The following is a 16048-nucleotide window of genomic DNA, read 5'->3' on the forward strand; positions in this document are numbered from 1 at the left end:
TTGACCTGATTGAAAATAAAAAAAGCTCTGTATCAACCACCTGGTCAAATTTGTAACATTCTTGAATTGCAGTTGGGCCGCACAAAATTAATGAAAGAGCCAGAAATGGCCCCCGGACCACACTTTGAACACTTCTGTGTCATAATGAAAACATATTTAAACACATATACAAATAAACAAATATATTTCATTTAATTTAAAGATTATGAATAATCTTGAGGGTTTTAAAATGTGAATAAAAAACTTAATCCACTAGATGGCACCGTGACTCCGCCGTGAGTCTTGCACTCTTGTCCCTTGGTGGGGTCGGGAGGGTTGCTGGTGCCCATCTCCAGCTGGCGTTCCGGGTCACCCTGGACAGGTCGCCAGTCTGTCGCAGGGCAACACAGAGACAGACAGGACAAGCAACCATGCACACACACACACACACTCACACCTAGGGGCAATTTGGAGAGGCCAATTAACCCGACGGTCATGTTTTTGGGCTGTGTGTGTGTGTGTGTGTGTGTGTGTGTGTGTGTGTGTGTGTGTGTGTGTGTGTGTGTGTGTGCGCGCGCACGCAGTTGGTGCCACTGTGCAGCCCCCGGTATTAGATCACTCCTTAAAAATAAAATAAAACTTGTCAGACTGATTCTCCTCAAACCTCTGATCCGAGATCTGAACTATTAGTGGTAGCAAAGCATAAAATACCTGACCTGCATTACGATTTCTTCTTCTATAATAAACTTTGTGTAAAAGCCAACAATGTTCTACATATTTACAAAAAACATTCTCCCCTGGTCGTCTGTCGTGATACTGTTACTTTTGAGTAGACCTGTAGAAATGTACGCACATATTTTCATTTAATTATTTGCATTTTTATGGAGTTTTTGTCTATTAGATACGTTTTACGTATTTATGCTAACGTTTGCTAACGTGGTGTATGTTTTAAGTCATTAATGAAGCTTTAAAATTACTGTACCTTGTTACTATTGTTATTATTATTATTTCGCACAACAACTTTTTGAAAAATATATGTTTTAAATCAATAAAATTAGAAATTGTCCCATTTACTGTACCGTAACTGTCCGTGTGTGCGCGCAGCTCCAACAGGAAGTGAACGCGCTCTCATTTCCGCTGCAGCAGCTTTAACGGTCACGTCAAAAATAAAGGAAAATGTGGACGGAAAGGACGGACTAAAAGCTGGGGAGAGATCATCCAGACCGGCCCGCCAGCTGCTTTCTCTTCCGTAAGAAGTCGTTACCAAGAGGCTGCTTGTACTCGAGGCTTCGGTCGGAACATTTAACGTGTTTTTAAGGGTCGTTTTGAGGTGAACCCGTCCCCTTGTTGTGTGCTGAATTAGCCAGCGTTTAGCCAGCCCGCTGCTAGAGATGGGGACGAGAGCGAGTCGCCTTCAAGACCCGCTTCCCTCTCCCTTCGGGAAAGATGGCACTAAGCGTGATTCCTATCGCCGACCACGCTGTACCAGGCCCACCAGCCTCGTCGTCGACTTCTCGGTGAGCTTCGAGGAAACGGAGGCCAACCGGAGCCGATCTGAGGAAGGGAGCGACTCGGACTTGGGGCAGCATGGAGGGGCGAGCGCCGACGGCAGCCCCGCGGATCACCGCAGCATACCGTCCGGCATTAGCCAGGCGTCTCCGGGTGACGACAACAACAGCGAGGGGAAACCCGAGGAGGACGGCGGGGTGAGCCCGGAGGCCCCCGCCGAAGCGGAACGCCAAGCCGGGGAGGAAACAGGCCGCACGCCACACCGCACTTTTTCAGAGAGGCTCCCCGGGAATCGGCACTCTTCCGCCCGCAGCGTCGGGGCAAGGTCCGCCCGGGTTCGTGGCACACACCAGCGGCCGGTGTCGGAGGCTTGGATCGGCCTTTACCGTGTTAACAACCGACATGGCAGTAAGTAAACACAGTCAGGAATATATATCTGTTATATAATTTTCATAATGTTTGCCACAGAAATAGACTTGGCTCCAAGTAATTTCTTTAACTTGTCCAAACAAGTTAATCAACTTCACAGTCTCTGTAAATGTGTTTTTACTCGACATATTAGATGCACCGATCAGACTCTTCTCAAGCCGATACTGGGCTGATTTTTGGCTGATTTAATTTTCATTTTAGAACCTATAGTTGTGAATCCAATAGAATATTAAGCAATGAAAAGAAATTTACTTATTTGTTAAAGAGAGCGTTGTTTCCAAACCTTTTAATTCCCAACTAAATACAAAATGTACATCAAAGTTCATGCTGTAGGTCGAACTGAAACCATTTTTCTGCTATCGTTGAAGAAAGATGGATCAAAGTTTGTTATTGGTTTAAAATAGTTGTGGTTCTTACGGAACTATAAACAAAACTCAACAAACTGATCAAAGAAAAATTGTGCAAAACAATTCCTGGATCACTGATTACTGCTTTTCCAGAAATGAAAGTGCCTCAAGGCACATGCTGGTGGTTGATGAGTTTGTAGACCAAAAATAGTGGGATTTCTTAGTTTTAATGCCTTTTTGGATAAAGAAAAAAGTAAATTCAGAATTTTCCATACTTGACATTTTCCACACCAATCTGAGCCCATCAAAGTCAAAACTAGCTGGGAAACTATGCATTTAAGAATATATTCTATGTATTTGTAGGATTAAAACGGCAATAGTTTCTATTTTTGATGCATTTAATGAGAAAACTATAATTAAATTGAAGCCTGGATGGGGAAAATCTGCCTATTCCAATGTCTGGTTAATGGATCCGTGCATTTCTAAGACACAAGTTTGTTAAATGCAGCTAATGAATGTTTATGCTTTTATAACAATCGGCAAATGTTCGTCTAAAACACAGAAGCATTATTTATTATAAAAAGTAGCCAAGTTGTAGGTCGATGTGTTGAATTTACAATAACTGTGCTGACAAAATAACGTCTGATTCAACAGAAAACTGCACTGTCTGTGTTATTTTATCTATTTAACATGATCACTTCAACTAATCATGTAAATGTGCCAGAATTAGCCATATGAGCTAATTCAGGTAAATTGATCTTGCTTCCCTGACAGGTTTAAACCTTTAAACTCCATTATTTCACTGACTAAATAATGAATAAAAGCATTGCACAAGAGGAAATTAAAAACATGTTGTCAATGTCAGATTAACCCACTGTTTTATGAACTTAGAGAAATAACAAATGTATTATTTCTAAAAAAGATTATCACACCGATACCCAAGGAGGGGGAGGTTACGCATGATGCTCCACATTATTAAACTATCTGAATATTTTATCCTGTTTTCCCAAGATATATAATTACGTTTTGATAAAACAGTGAGGATTTAGTTCAATTAAATAAAATCCCCCTGAATCAACCTGGTCTGAAATTAAACTGGATTATTGGGGGAATTTACATTCCTGGACAGTTAATCTCTTTTCCCGTGCTCGCATGCTGACTCAAACCATCAGAGACCCCATTGTCTGCAGCGGAGCGGTGGCGTAAAACGGCAAGTGGCGACACAGAAGCTCTTTCACGTTTCCGTATGACAGCCGTTGTCTTTGACAATCCTCCAGCGTGCAAGTTAAAAACATGAAGCAACCGAGTGTGTTTCTCCTTTTTTAGAGGGGGGATGAGTTTGCAAAAGAGGTGAAGCTGTACATGCAACTAACGGTTATTTTAATAATCGATTAGTTTGACCATCAATTTAATTTGATTTTTAAAAAATCTACATGTCCTGCAGGTATTTAATTTAACCTTTTAAGCCTTTTATAGATACATTAGAAATGCATTAAAACATGCAAATGATTACTTTTTTAATAAGAAAATAAGCATTTTATTGCCTAAAGTGCAATAATGTAGCATTTCTTTAGTGCACACTTCATTATTCATAGTAAAAGGTACATCTGCAGATCTTTTCTTTTTTTTTTTTTTAATAACTGCCTTGTTGCTGAAAAAGTGCTATGTAAATAAAACTCCTTCTAAAGATACTTAAATGATTTTTTGACAGAATTTGAACCAGGTGAAGCTAAAATTGGCATTTCACAAGCTGTTTTGGGTAGAACATATTTACCGCTAAAGAAGGTTCTTCACCTGAAGTTAAAATTTTACAGTGATATTTTTTACAGATTTGGCTAAATTACTGCTTTGACTGGGTTGTTCTTTCAGCAAATGACAATTTGAGTCCAGCTAGCAATTAAGCGACTCCAAAATCAGTTGACCATTATTTCAACAATCGATTAATAATTTCCGCCCTACCAAATTTTTACTATTGCATAAAAGTCAGAATCCCCTCTGAAATTACCTAACAGTTGCACCGATTAGAGGTTTGTGGTCGGTTTTTCTCATTCTTGTGGAGTGGTAGAAGATGATATATTTTCCTACTGTCTGAATAGTTTAAACAGTGTTTAAACACTATACAGTGTTTTAGGAATCAATTAATCACGATTAGTCATTTCAGTCCTACTAAATGTTTACTACTCCATAAGATTCATAATCCCCTCAAAAAGTCACTAAACGTTGCACCATTTAGAGGTGCAACTTTGGAGCAGTAAAAGATAATAATATACTGTCCTTCTGTTTATATATCTTAAAAACAGAACAGCCTTTCAATAACCGATTAATCACGATTAATTCAGGTATTTCTTTCAGTTTCACTAGATTTTTACTGTTGCACAAGAGTGAGAATCCCCTCAGAAAGTTGATAAAAGTTGTTCTGGTCATAGGTTTGTGGTTGGTTTTTTTTCATTTTCTTTTGGAGCGGTAAAAGACAACGGTATACTTCCCTATTGTATGAATAATTTGAAAGCAGAAAGGTCTCCCAATAACCGATTAATCACAGTTAATCCGATTAATCATTTCAGCCCTACCAGCGTTTGGCTATTCCATTGAAGTCAGATGTAGATGTTGGTTATCGGTTTTTATGATTTTTCTTCTGGAGTGATAACAATACACTTACCTACTGTCTGACTAATTTAAACACAGAACAGTCTTTCAGTTATCGATTAATCACAATTGACCGTTGCAGCTCTACCAGATTTTTTATACTCCGTAAAAGTCAGACCCCTCTCCCCTTGTTTTTCTTTTGGAGCGATAAAAGACAACAATATACTTTCCTTCTGTCTGGGTGATTTAAAAACAGAATAGTCTTTCAGTAGCCGATTAATCACGATTAATCGTTTCAGCCCTACATTCAGGATAATCAGATGCAAGCAGATGGTGGTGTTGTGACTGAAAACATGACATTTTGATCCAGAACGCTGCAGAGTGGTGGGTTTCCTGGGCCAGCCCTTCAGCCAGAGTAGGGAAATGGGTCACAACTTCACAAGCTGGCAGCGGCTCACAGATGGAGGAGGAGGTGGGGGGGGGGGATGTAGGGCAGCAAGGCGCTGTTTCTGCCTGACTGTCACATCTGTGAATGGCTGAGTGCTGGCTTTCCCTCAGGCATGACTCACTGTTTTCATACGGATGCACGCAGTCGAATGATGCTATTTCAGGTCAGCCCAGTCGAGGTAGCATCATCTGAGTTCAGTTTTATTTGCTCGTCTCTGTCCAAAGTGACGCCGTTGTGCTAATCCCAGCTCTGCCCTCTGCAGGTATTCGCTGCCCTTTCTGCTCGAAGCCTTTCCCAGGCGGTCGGATCGAGGATCACCTGCTGAGCTGCCTCACGTCTCCTCCGCTACCTTACAACAGTAAGCGTCCAGTAACTTGACGCTCTGACAGCTGTGTGTGTGTGTGCGCGCGCGTTGTTTCTGTTTTTAAAGGCCGATGATGACGCTGTCTGTCGCCTTGTGTGTGTGCGTTTGTTCGCAGCGGACGTGCTGAGCAAAGACAGCGGGGAGTGCTCGATCTGTCTGGAGGATCTGGTGCAGGGGGAGACCATCGCCAGGCTGGCCTGCCTCTGCGTCTACCACAAAAGGTATTTAGAGTTCAGCACGTCCATGGAAACTGTTTCAGTATTTAACACGTTTCTCAGAAACCACAACTGGATAGTAACTAGTTACAATTACTCAATTATGATTACCTGAGTAAATGTTTTGAAAAAAATTTGTTTTAGGAGTGTTTTGACTATGTTGTACTTTCTACTTTTGCTTGAGTCATTTTATTATGAAGTATCTCGACTCTAACGTGAGTAAAATTTCTTTATTTTCTACCCACTGAATGAAAAACAAACATGTTTTAACCAAAACTTCACCAGACACAGAAACACACTTGCAGTTTTTGTTAAAGTTTTATGATTTTTTTATTGAAAGAAACTGATTTGGAAACATTTCTCTCGCTTTATTTTGTTACTTATATGAATTATTGTTATTTTGGTTCTTAAAATACCAAAAAACATACATATATATTTTTTTGATCCGTCTGATTATGTAATTTTTAAATATTAAATGATTGATAGTTTGATCAGTTCCTCAGTACTTGAGTAAACATTTGACCAAATACTTTTTTACTCTTACTTGAGTAATTACCTGGATGGCTACATTTTACATTTGCTTGATTAAAAGTATGTTGAAGTAGTGCGACTCTTACTTTAGTAATAATTGTAGGTACGCTGCCCTCCTCTGACAAAAACACCTGATAGATAAATTTTCAGATTTTAGAGCTGCAGCTAAATATTATTTTAGTTAATTCTCCTTCAGTTTGTAACTTTTACCAACATATGTTTTTTTGTTTTTGTTTTTTTACATATTTGTTAAAACTGTCACCATTTCGTAGCAGTTTAATATGAGACAGATGATCTGTGAACAGATTGCTCTCCTCCCTCAGCTGCTGTGGGAGTCTGAAGAAATGCAAAAACAACCAATCAACCTCATGTAGTTGCTGCTAAATGTGCTAATGACTGAGAAACTACTTAACATTAGATGGAAACTATTTATCCACTGCCGTCGTCACTGGCTATGCTAACTAGCATTAGCATTCACAACATGATTTGCGATTTGGTCAACAGGACATTTCCCCTCACATCTTTTCCAGACTCTGTTGATCCAGTAAAACCTTTTCTACATTTGGCTAATCTGAAGACAAGAAGGAGCCAGACGTATTATGAATGTTAGTGTACTTAAAAAAAAAAAATGGATGAATGAATCAAACATAATAGCTATGATATACATTGGACATGTAATCTCTTCTTAGAGGTTCATAGTCTGCTTTGAACCACATATTAACTAAATCTCTATTAAATAACAATTGCATCTCTAAATAGCACTTCATATAAAATGATCTCAAATTATAAGTCATTAACAGATCCTGGTTAAACCCAAAGCAAAGCTTTGAAGAAAACCTTTGTTGCGGTTGTCTTGTAGCTTCAATTTGCTGTAAATGGTTATGCAACTTTTAATTACTTTAATTTGACCTTTTGGGAAGGTTATGCAACAAAACTACGCTTTTAAAAAATGAGGAAGGAGTTTGGTTCGCCACTGACTTGGAAATGTATTCGTTTCTTCTGCACTGCAAAAACACAAAATCTTACAAAGTAATTTTGGTCTAGTTTCACGTAAAATAAGACAAAATGAACTTACAAATAACTTTTCAGCAGGAAGTGGGAGCTTGTTTTAAGTAAATAATTCCTTAAAACGTTCTAGTTTCATCGGCAGATTATTTTGCTTATAACAAGATATTTTTCCCGTGTTTTAAGTTAACTTATTAAGCCTCGATGAAAAGCTACTTTAATAGTTTGTCTAATTTCAAATGTACATTTACACCAGAACTAGACTGAAGTCACTTGGGAAGATCCTGTTTTTACAGTGTGACTGGTTGTTCCATCTTAAAAGCTTTGTAAATTAAACTTGGATTATTATTAGAGAATCAAATGTGCTTCTCTGGAAATTCGCAGCTTTAAACTGAACCACAAATGTTTCTCCAACTGTTAAAAACGTCGTTACAAGTGAACTCGGCACACCCTCAGATGTTCAGAAACCTCTTGGAGGTTTAATAATTATGAATCTGTTAAAGGACCTCTGGTGTGTTTGCCTGGTTCCAGCACATTTACGCCGGCGTTTCTCAGTGTGCTGTAATTAGCCTTTCTTGGATTTCCCCCTCGTTTTCCAGCCGTCGCCGACTCCTTCGGGTTTTTAAGTGCGAGCTTCTGCAGGGATAACGCCGCTCAGCTCCTTCTTTATTTATTTATTTTTCTCCGTCAAAGTTGCCTCACAGCTGAGCCGTCGAGGCAAGCAGATACAAGAACGTCTCGGGCTCGAAGTCCGTGTAATTTCCTCACACGGAAAAGCTGAGCGCGTTGGAATTTAGCGCTACTTTCCAGGGAACTTCACACAAGATCAGACGGATGACTGACTTCACCTCGGCTCTGGTCGCAGGCGGGCTCGCCTCCAGACTTTCTTTTTTTTTTTCTTCAAGGTGTGGCCGTTGGATTGCGTGGAGGAAAGTTTTAATTTTCCCCACGGAGCAGTAGAGATTGGGGGAAGGAAGGGAATCTGAGAGTGAAACAGCTGAAAATGATTACATGATTTGTCATGTTTGATAATAGAAGAAAATGTATGAGGAAAGGATGTCCAAGGTGCGGTTCGGGGGCCATTTTGATGCAGTTAGATTTACTTATTTTTTATTTAATCAGAGTAAAATTATTACTGATACAGATTTTTCCTATTTTCAAGTACAACACGAAGTTTTTCTAATAATTAGTGCGACATTTATCCCGAGACGTTTGTTGAAAACTGACTGTGCTGCACCCAAATCAGCTTTTATTACATTGTTAAATGTTACTAAATATAACGAGCATTTTGGAAGAAAGTGGCACAAATCCTGATCTCATAACTAAGAGTAAATTTTGGGGATGAAATTATTAATTGGATTAATCGATTACTGAAATATTTATAAGCTAATTTAGTAGTTGACTAATCGTTAACTGGATTATGGACACACTAAAAAAAGAACACACTTCTTTATGGGATGCACAATTTGGGCCAATATTGATATCCGTTGTTAATATTGTCGTTATGGCCAATAACCGATATTAATTTAGGTGTTTTGAAATATTGCACATTTAGTTTATTGGTGAGAAAAAAGTTTAAAATGACAACAAAAAGTTGCTGTGATTTTAGTTTTGACGATGACAAAGACTTTGGATATGTGATAATATATAAAATAAACACGATTTAAATCACATTCAGCCTTGGTTCAGTTTATCAGGGATGCATAATGTATTAAAAAACCATCCAGTCTGTTGTTGTTGTGAAATATTGTGATAAAATTACATATTTTCACTCACTTCTCCTTTTCTTATCTGTCATTATTTTGCTTCTCTAATTTGTGGTATTATGAGGACATAATGCAACAGTTCCTGCTAAGCAAATCTTACATTTCTAAAGCAAACAAATGTTGCATTTGCACTAAAAATGCAGCTATATCTCTTAATTGTTTGGTTTCTTAATCAAAAAGCAGGAGTTGATAGGTTTTATCTTTCATTGCCCTCCACCGGCTTCCTGGTTTCTACCCAGAGATTCAGGAAGTGGATGAAAGCTTGTGGGCGACTCCCCAGTTTGCCTCATTAGCGTCGGCTAATCAGAGGGTTTTGTGTTTGTGCAGCTGCATCGACTCCTGGTCCAAGGTGAAGCCCTGCTGCCCCGAGCATCCCTTCGATTGACTCGCAGGTCAGGCGCTTCCAGCCCAGCGACCAGATCGACTCAGGTAAGCCCACGCTACCGGTGACTCGGATCAGACATGTCTGGAAATGTTGGCAAATTTTACTCAGCATTGTTGGTCTAGTTTCTACTGCAAATGTCTTAAAACACTTGAAATAAAGGAAAAACTAATAGATGCACATCAGATTATTTCATTTATAAAAAGACGTTTTTTTCCATGTTGGTGAAATAATCTACTTTTTAAAGATCAATATTAAGGAATTATTGACTCAAAGCAAGCTCCTGTTTCTTACTGAAACGTTTTCTATAAGTTAGTTTTGTCTTATTTCAAGTGAACTGAGATGTTTTCACTAGAAACTAGACAAAAAATTCTTGGTAAGATTTTTGTGGGTTTTTTTTTTGTTTGTTTGTAAACATCCTTGAAAATATAAATACTGTTTTAATCCAATTGCATAATTTCGCACTGAAATGTAGAAAAACTTGGCATTTTACTGTGTGAAAACAAACAGCTAGTTTTGGTTTTATATACAATTAAATACTATTCTTTAATTTGTGGAGCTCCGTCCTTTAACTTTGGGAACAATTCATTGTTATCCTGATTAAATACCAAATTCCTAAATAAGTTCTTGGTGTTAAAGGTTCTGGCAAATGTTCCCCGAAAATGAAAAAGGCCCACAGCATGACAGATTTTTTTTTACTATAATTTAAAGCAGATTGGATGTTTTTTATAAATTTTTTTACATGTTCATGTCAAAACCACATAGATTGTTTTTGTTTTTGAGAAGCTCAACATAAAGTTCCAGTTGAAGAGTGAGGCTCAGCAAAGTGCATGTTTACGTTTGTGATGGTAGGAACGAAAGGGTTCTCCACCCTCATTCTGGCAGATAAAGTCTAAATGTTATTATGGACAGTTCTAAAGAAAATAAATTAAAATCTGGCGCCACAAAAGGTAACAAACATAAACTGGTTGTGCTGTTTAAGTTTTTTTATTTGCATTTAGGCGTTTTTAAAAAAATATATATTTATGTGTAAAATTAATTAATTTAATGAATTAGCTTGTGTTTACTGCTGTCATGGTTGCTAGACATAACATCGGGAAGTGAGGCCGATGTTGCATCATATTCACACCCCTGAGAAACAAAGACTTGTGAATTAAACGTTCCTAGACAGTCAGAAAAATGTAATCAGAATACATTTTAAAAACTGTTCATATGTACCATTTACAGAAACTGTTTGGTAACAATAATTGAGTTAAAGAAATTATTTCTGAATGTAAATGTTTTTATATTAAAGGTTGTTTTTCCTGACATTTTTCAGTCAGATTTTGCTGCTGCTACTGAACTAATTTTAACACTTTTAACATCTTCATCGCATTTTATGTTTCCTTATACATTCTGCAAGTTTCATTTGGTTAAAAAAAAAAAATAATAATATTGACTCTAGCTGTTTTTCCAACCTAAAGCGGTTATTTATTTAAAAAACATGACTCATCCGACCAGCAGCTTCATCTGTCTGCCTGCTCATGTCAGCAGCTGAGCAGCAAAAATAACACGTTTCATGTCATTAAAATATTTTCTCACCCATTTCCTCGTTCTATAATTTTAAACGTCATCAACTTGATCTGAAATTTTGGGGATTGCCTCATCTTTTCTCACTTTGTTCAGACAGTGACTCAAGTCAAAGTCATAATTTTAAAAGCAGATATTGAAACTTTAACGACTGCTGGGATAATCCTCCACAAAGCTAAAGTTCACTGAACTTAACGACAAACATGAACCTTCACAGACTGGAAGCTGGGCCGCTATAAGGAGAATTTATTTATGTCTTAATAAAGAGAAACCTGTTGGATTTCTCCACCGAAGTGACTTCAGCTGTAAAGCAGAGAAAATAACTTTCTCTGCTTTACAGTCATTACTTAAAAACAGGAAGTGCTTCATCCTCCTCAGAGACGCCGTTTACCTCAGTGTGCAACTTAATGATGATGATAATATTTACTGAGATGCACTGCAAAAACACAAAATCTTACCAACTATTTCTGTCTAGTTTCTAGTGCAAATGTCTCAGCACACCTAAAATAAGACAAAAGTAACTTAAAAGTAACTTTTAAGCAAGACATAGGAGCTTGTTTGAAGTGAACAATTCCTTAATTAAAAAGTACAAGTTCCACTGAACTAAAACTTTTATCAACATTGAGGAATTATTGACATAAATTGAGCTCAGATATCTTGCTACAAAGTTTTAAATTAGATTTTCTTTTATGTGTTCCAAAATATTTCCAAAAATACGATAAGATTTTGTTTTTGCAGCGCAGAAGAAACGAAAGGCTTTTAACTCCTTCCTCATTTTTTAAAGGTACAATTGAATCAACTAGAAGTTGCATAACTATTCAAGGCAAATTGAAGCTGCAACACAAACGTAGTAAAATGTTTTTACTGGATAAAATTAAGGATGCAAGAAGAAACCTGCCCAAAGTTTGGTTCTTCTGGCACAGATCTGCGACAGGCAAAGAAAAAATGACTGAGAAATGAAACATTCGCTGGAAACTGGACCAAAAATACTTGGTAATATTTGGTGTTTTTGCAGTGTGAGAAGTTGAGGTTAAATATTCTCTTTTTCTGTGTTTTTACAGGAGACTACACCGAATCCCAACGAAACCACAATAAGAATCAAGAATTGAACGAGCAAAATTCATATTTCCTTTTCCGATGTAAAAGGTCAGCGGGATCTTCCTCTATCGATTTAAACTCGACCTGCCAAACGCCGACGTAGAAACCAGCTGCTCCGTCTAATAACAGAGATGTCCGTGTGTGTGTGTGTGTGCGTGTGTGTGTGTGTGCGTGTGTGTGTGTGGACTCGTATCACCGGGGGTCATTTAAATATTATCATCTAAGAAAACCAGATGGAGTTTCAGTGACCGGTGCCTCTCCTGTGTGTTTCTGTCTCTGAATTTTATCAAGTATTTTTGCAAAAAACAAAACAAACAAAAACAAAGTATTGTTACAAGTCCTACATCGGATGAATGTTTCTTCTTCTCTGCTTCCCCCCAACCCCAAATTTACCAAATATTCAGCCGTTACGTTTATTTCTGATGCGATGAGGACCTGTGTGTGGTGGAAAGGGGGCTGCTGCTACTCTTTCTTTCTGTTTTTTGTTATTATTTTTCTTGCTTTCTGTTACCTTTAAACATTTCAGGGGAAGTTTTGGGCCTTTGTGTTTTGTTTCATTTAAAGTCGGCCAGTTTCGTCTCCTTGTTACCATGGGGATTGTTCAGGAAGATTTGGACAGTAGCACCGCCTTGGCGCCAGCTGGAGCTCTTTTCTGTTATGACGGTGAGCGACGGAGGGGTGGATCTGTCCTGTGTTTGTTTGTATATACATTAGAGTGTGTTTGTGTTTGTTGTAAACTTCGCAGATGTCTGGTTGGTTGGCGAGGTTGGTTGGTACTTTCTATGAATGCGGTTTCTTTTTATTTTTTTAAATAATCTCTGGGTTTTTTGTCTTTTTTTTTTTTTTTCGCCGGATCGCGCCGGGACAAATGGACGGATTTTTGGGGGCATGTTTACGCCATGTGGCATCTGCCTCCTCTTCACAGCACTGGGGGCGATGGACAGCTGATGGTTAATAATTACATAAGCAGCAGGCACCCCCTTCCTTTTCCACCCTGCCTGTTTATTTTGAGCATTTGTGGCTGACATATTGTCGTGATTATTGCTAAATGTGTCAAGTGGCTTTCCTTTGCCTTTTTTATGCTGATTTGCCTTTTTTTGGGCTCTTGAATTGAGCCAGCGGAACAAACAACTTGATTTTTTTTTTTTCATCTGTTTCACAAATTTTCAACCCAGACGGTTCAGTTTTAGAGCAAGGGTGTTCAAAGTAGGGATCGGGGGCCACTTGTGGCTCCTGGATTGATTTTGTGAGGCCGTCAGACCAAAATTCGATAATTATAATTTATTACTTTTAAATAAAAATCTTACAAAAATGTTACACTGCAAAAAAAAGTATTTTTGGTCTAGTTTTTAGCGCAAATATCTAAGTTACATGTGAGCTAGTTTTGTCTTTATTTCAGATGTATGTTTTAGCATTTTTTTAAGTCAGTAAGTGCTATTTTCACTGGCAGATTATTTCACTTAAAACTTAGGATACATTTCATATTATAGGTGAAATAATCTGCCAGTGGAACCAGTACTTTTTCATCAATATTAGAGAATTATTCACTTAAAATCTCCTATATTTTGCTAAAGTTACTTGTAAGTTAGTTTTGTCTTTAAGGTTTTTGCACTAGAAATTAGACCAAAATACTTGGCAAGATTTTGTTTTTGCAGCGTATTTGCAACTTTTCTGGTTTCCTTCCGTTGTCATGGGTAACCAGGACCACATCTGCTCATTGACTTTGCTCTAAAGTACAACCTGCCTTTATTTGCTGTTTTAAAACTTTTTTTATTCTCTCAGTATTATTCAATCGAGCCCAAAATGTTAAGCAAACTGGATGCCTTTTGTTTAATAAGGAGGTTTTGGATTTACAATCCCATAAAAATCAGAGAAAAAAAAAAATCAACATTTTGGTGATTTCAGTTTTTAATAAATATATTTTTTTTGTTGTGCCGTTACTTCTAATGCTGACAATTTTGGCGAAAATAGTTGGATTAGTCCCAGTTTTCTTTCATTTCCTCCCGGTTCTCTGCAGTATGAGGTGCTACGACTCGCCCCACCACTAGTGGGCAGCGCTGTGCATGTTTCTCTTTTTATATTGAAGCATATAAATATATAGTGGAGAATTTTAAAAATGGAGAAAGGAAAGAAAAAAAAAGATGCCAAAAGTGAGTCTGTGCATTGGGAGCGTTGTGTGAGCGTGTGCAGAGGTCGAGGTGGCGTTGCGTTCGTTGTAGAGGTCAGTTATGATGTCGTATACTTTGGCCGGGGGGGCTGGATGGGGGGTGTTTGTTTTTATGGCCATGGAGGTTGGATTTTACCCCCCTAAATTACTCTCATTTACTCTGTTACCCTCTCTAAGCTGTGTGGTGCAATACCTCAGTTTTTATTTCTTTACCAATGCTAGCTAAATGCTCTCTGTGTTCTCCAACCGAGGATGGTGTGTATTTTTCTTTTCTTTTCTTTTTTTTGAAAGGCGTCCCTCAAAGATTTGGTTCTGAAACACGGGGCTCCGTGTTTTAGATGAGAGAGTTTTAAAAATGGGTCAAAACGGCTGAATCTGCATCCTCTGGATATGGACAATCTGCCTTGACTCTGGTATAAAAACAAATTGAACTTTATTTATTATTATTATTATTATTAAATTGTAAATATGTAATGCAATTCAAGAAAATGGCTTGGTCCTTGTCTGTTCAATTATACTGTTTCTAAGCTCTGATCTTTTGTATGTCTCAGAAGTTGTTTTTATATGTATTTTTTACAATAAATATGTGTGAGAGAAATCGTTGGCTTTGTGTTTTTGTTCGAAACCTTTTATAATCAAAAACACACATTGAGCTGTAAAAGATGCTAAAATATCAGTTTATCTGCAGAGTTGGGTTGTTGCATTTACTAGAGTAACTTTTTGGAAAAAATTTACTTCTAAAAGTGGAATTACTGCTCTGTACATTTTACATTTACATAAATTTTATTGGTTTTAACCAAAAATTCTATTAATACTATGATTCCATTCTTGTTATTTCAACTTTATTCTTGTGCCACTTTATTTTTATAATTTTATGACTTTATTCTCATAATATTTTGACTTTATTCCTGTATTTGTCCTTTTTTCTTAGCATGGCCCCAATACTCTGTCGTATTAGTAATCGTTGGCCCTTCTCGTTTGCCAAACAGCTCAAACTCAGTCTGGATATAGAGATTAGTTTATGTCTAGACTTTGACTGGACCATTTCAACTTATGAATGTGCTTCTCTTTAAACCAGCGGTTCAAAACCCTGGTTCTCGGCCCGTTCTGTGGACTGCCATGTTTCGCTGAGGGGTCGGTGTGTTCATGGTGATCCAGAATAAAAAATTTTTGGTCTCCCTCCATGTTTGTCAACAACAGCCAAGCATTTTGATTAACGGCTTATAGGAACATGGTTTGTAGTTTTCAAACTGCAGATAGAATCTAAATGATGGTAAAGAAAAAAAAAAACACAATGCCGTTGAAGAATCTGATGAGATGCGTTGGTGACATTTATAAAACTCGGCTCTTCGTTTGTTCGTTTCTAGTGAAAGATACCATCGGCCGGGTTATGGGAAGCCCGGGCTGCGTTTATCTGCTTTGTGTTTGTTGTTGCTGTGTAGGTTTGCTCTGCAGCAGCTGTTTCGAGTCTACCCAACCACACAATGACCCTCAGCCATTTCCTCTTTGTGCTTTAATGTCAGACCGAACTTTCAGTTTTACCCTTCCAGCTAACTAACTGCAGAGCATAAATCTATGGTTTGTTTTGCCTGTACAGACGTGACCAAAAGGAAACCATGTTTTCGCAGACTTGCTAGTTGTTTTTAGGTTAAC

The 16048-nt window shown here is 37.9% G+C and overlaps 1 protein-coding gene across 1 annotated transcript; it reads left to right on the plus strand.

Moving 5' to 3' along the window:
* The first annotated feature begins 1094 nt into the window (after positions 1–1094).
* LOC103479533 (uncharacterized) lies at positions 1095–14993 on the plus strand. Its single transcript, XM_008434017.3, has 5 exons — positions 1095–1896; positions 5561–5656; positions 5778–5883; positions 9507–9608; positions 12192–14993. Exons 1-4 carry the CDS (start codon positions 1371–1373, stop codon positions 9562–9564), a joined length of 786 nt encoding a protein of 261 aa, XP_008432239.1. The 5' UTR covers positions 1095–1370; the 3' UTR covers positions 9565–9608; positions 12192–14993.
* The last annotated feature ends 1055 nt before the right edge of the window (positions 14994–16048 follow it).

This window comes from Poecilia reticulata, chromosome 17, assembly GCF_904066995.2.
Source record: "Poecilia reticulata chromosome 17, P_reticulata-male-v2, whole genome shotgun sequence".
In the NCBI taxonomy this organism is placed as follows: Eukaryota; Metazoa; Chordata; class Actinopteri; order Cyprinodontiformes; family Poeciliidae; genus Poecilia; species Poecilia reticulata.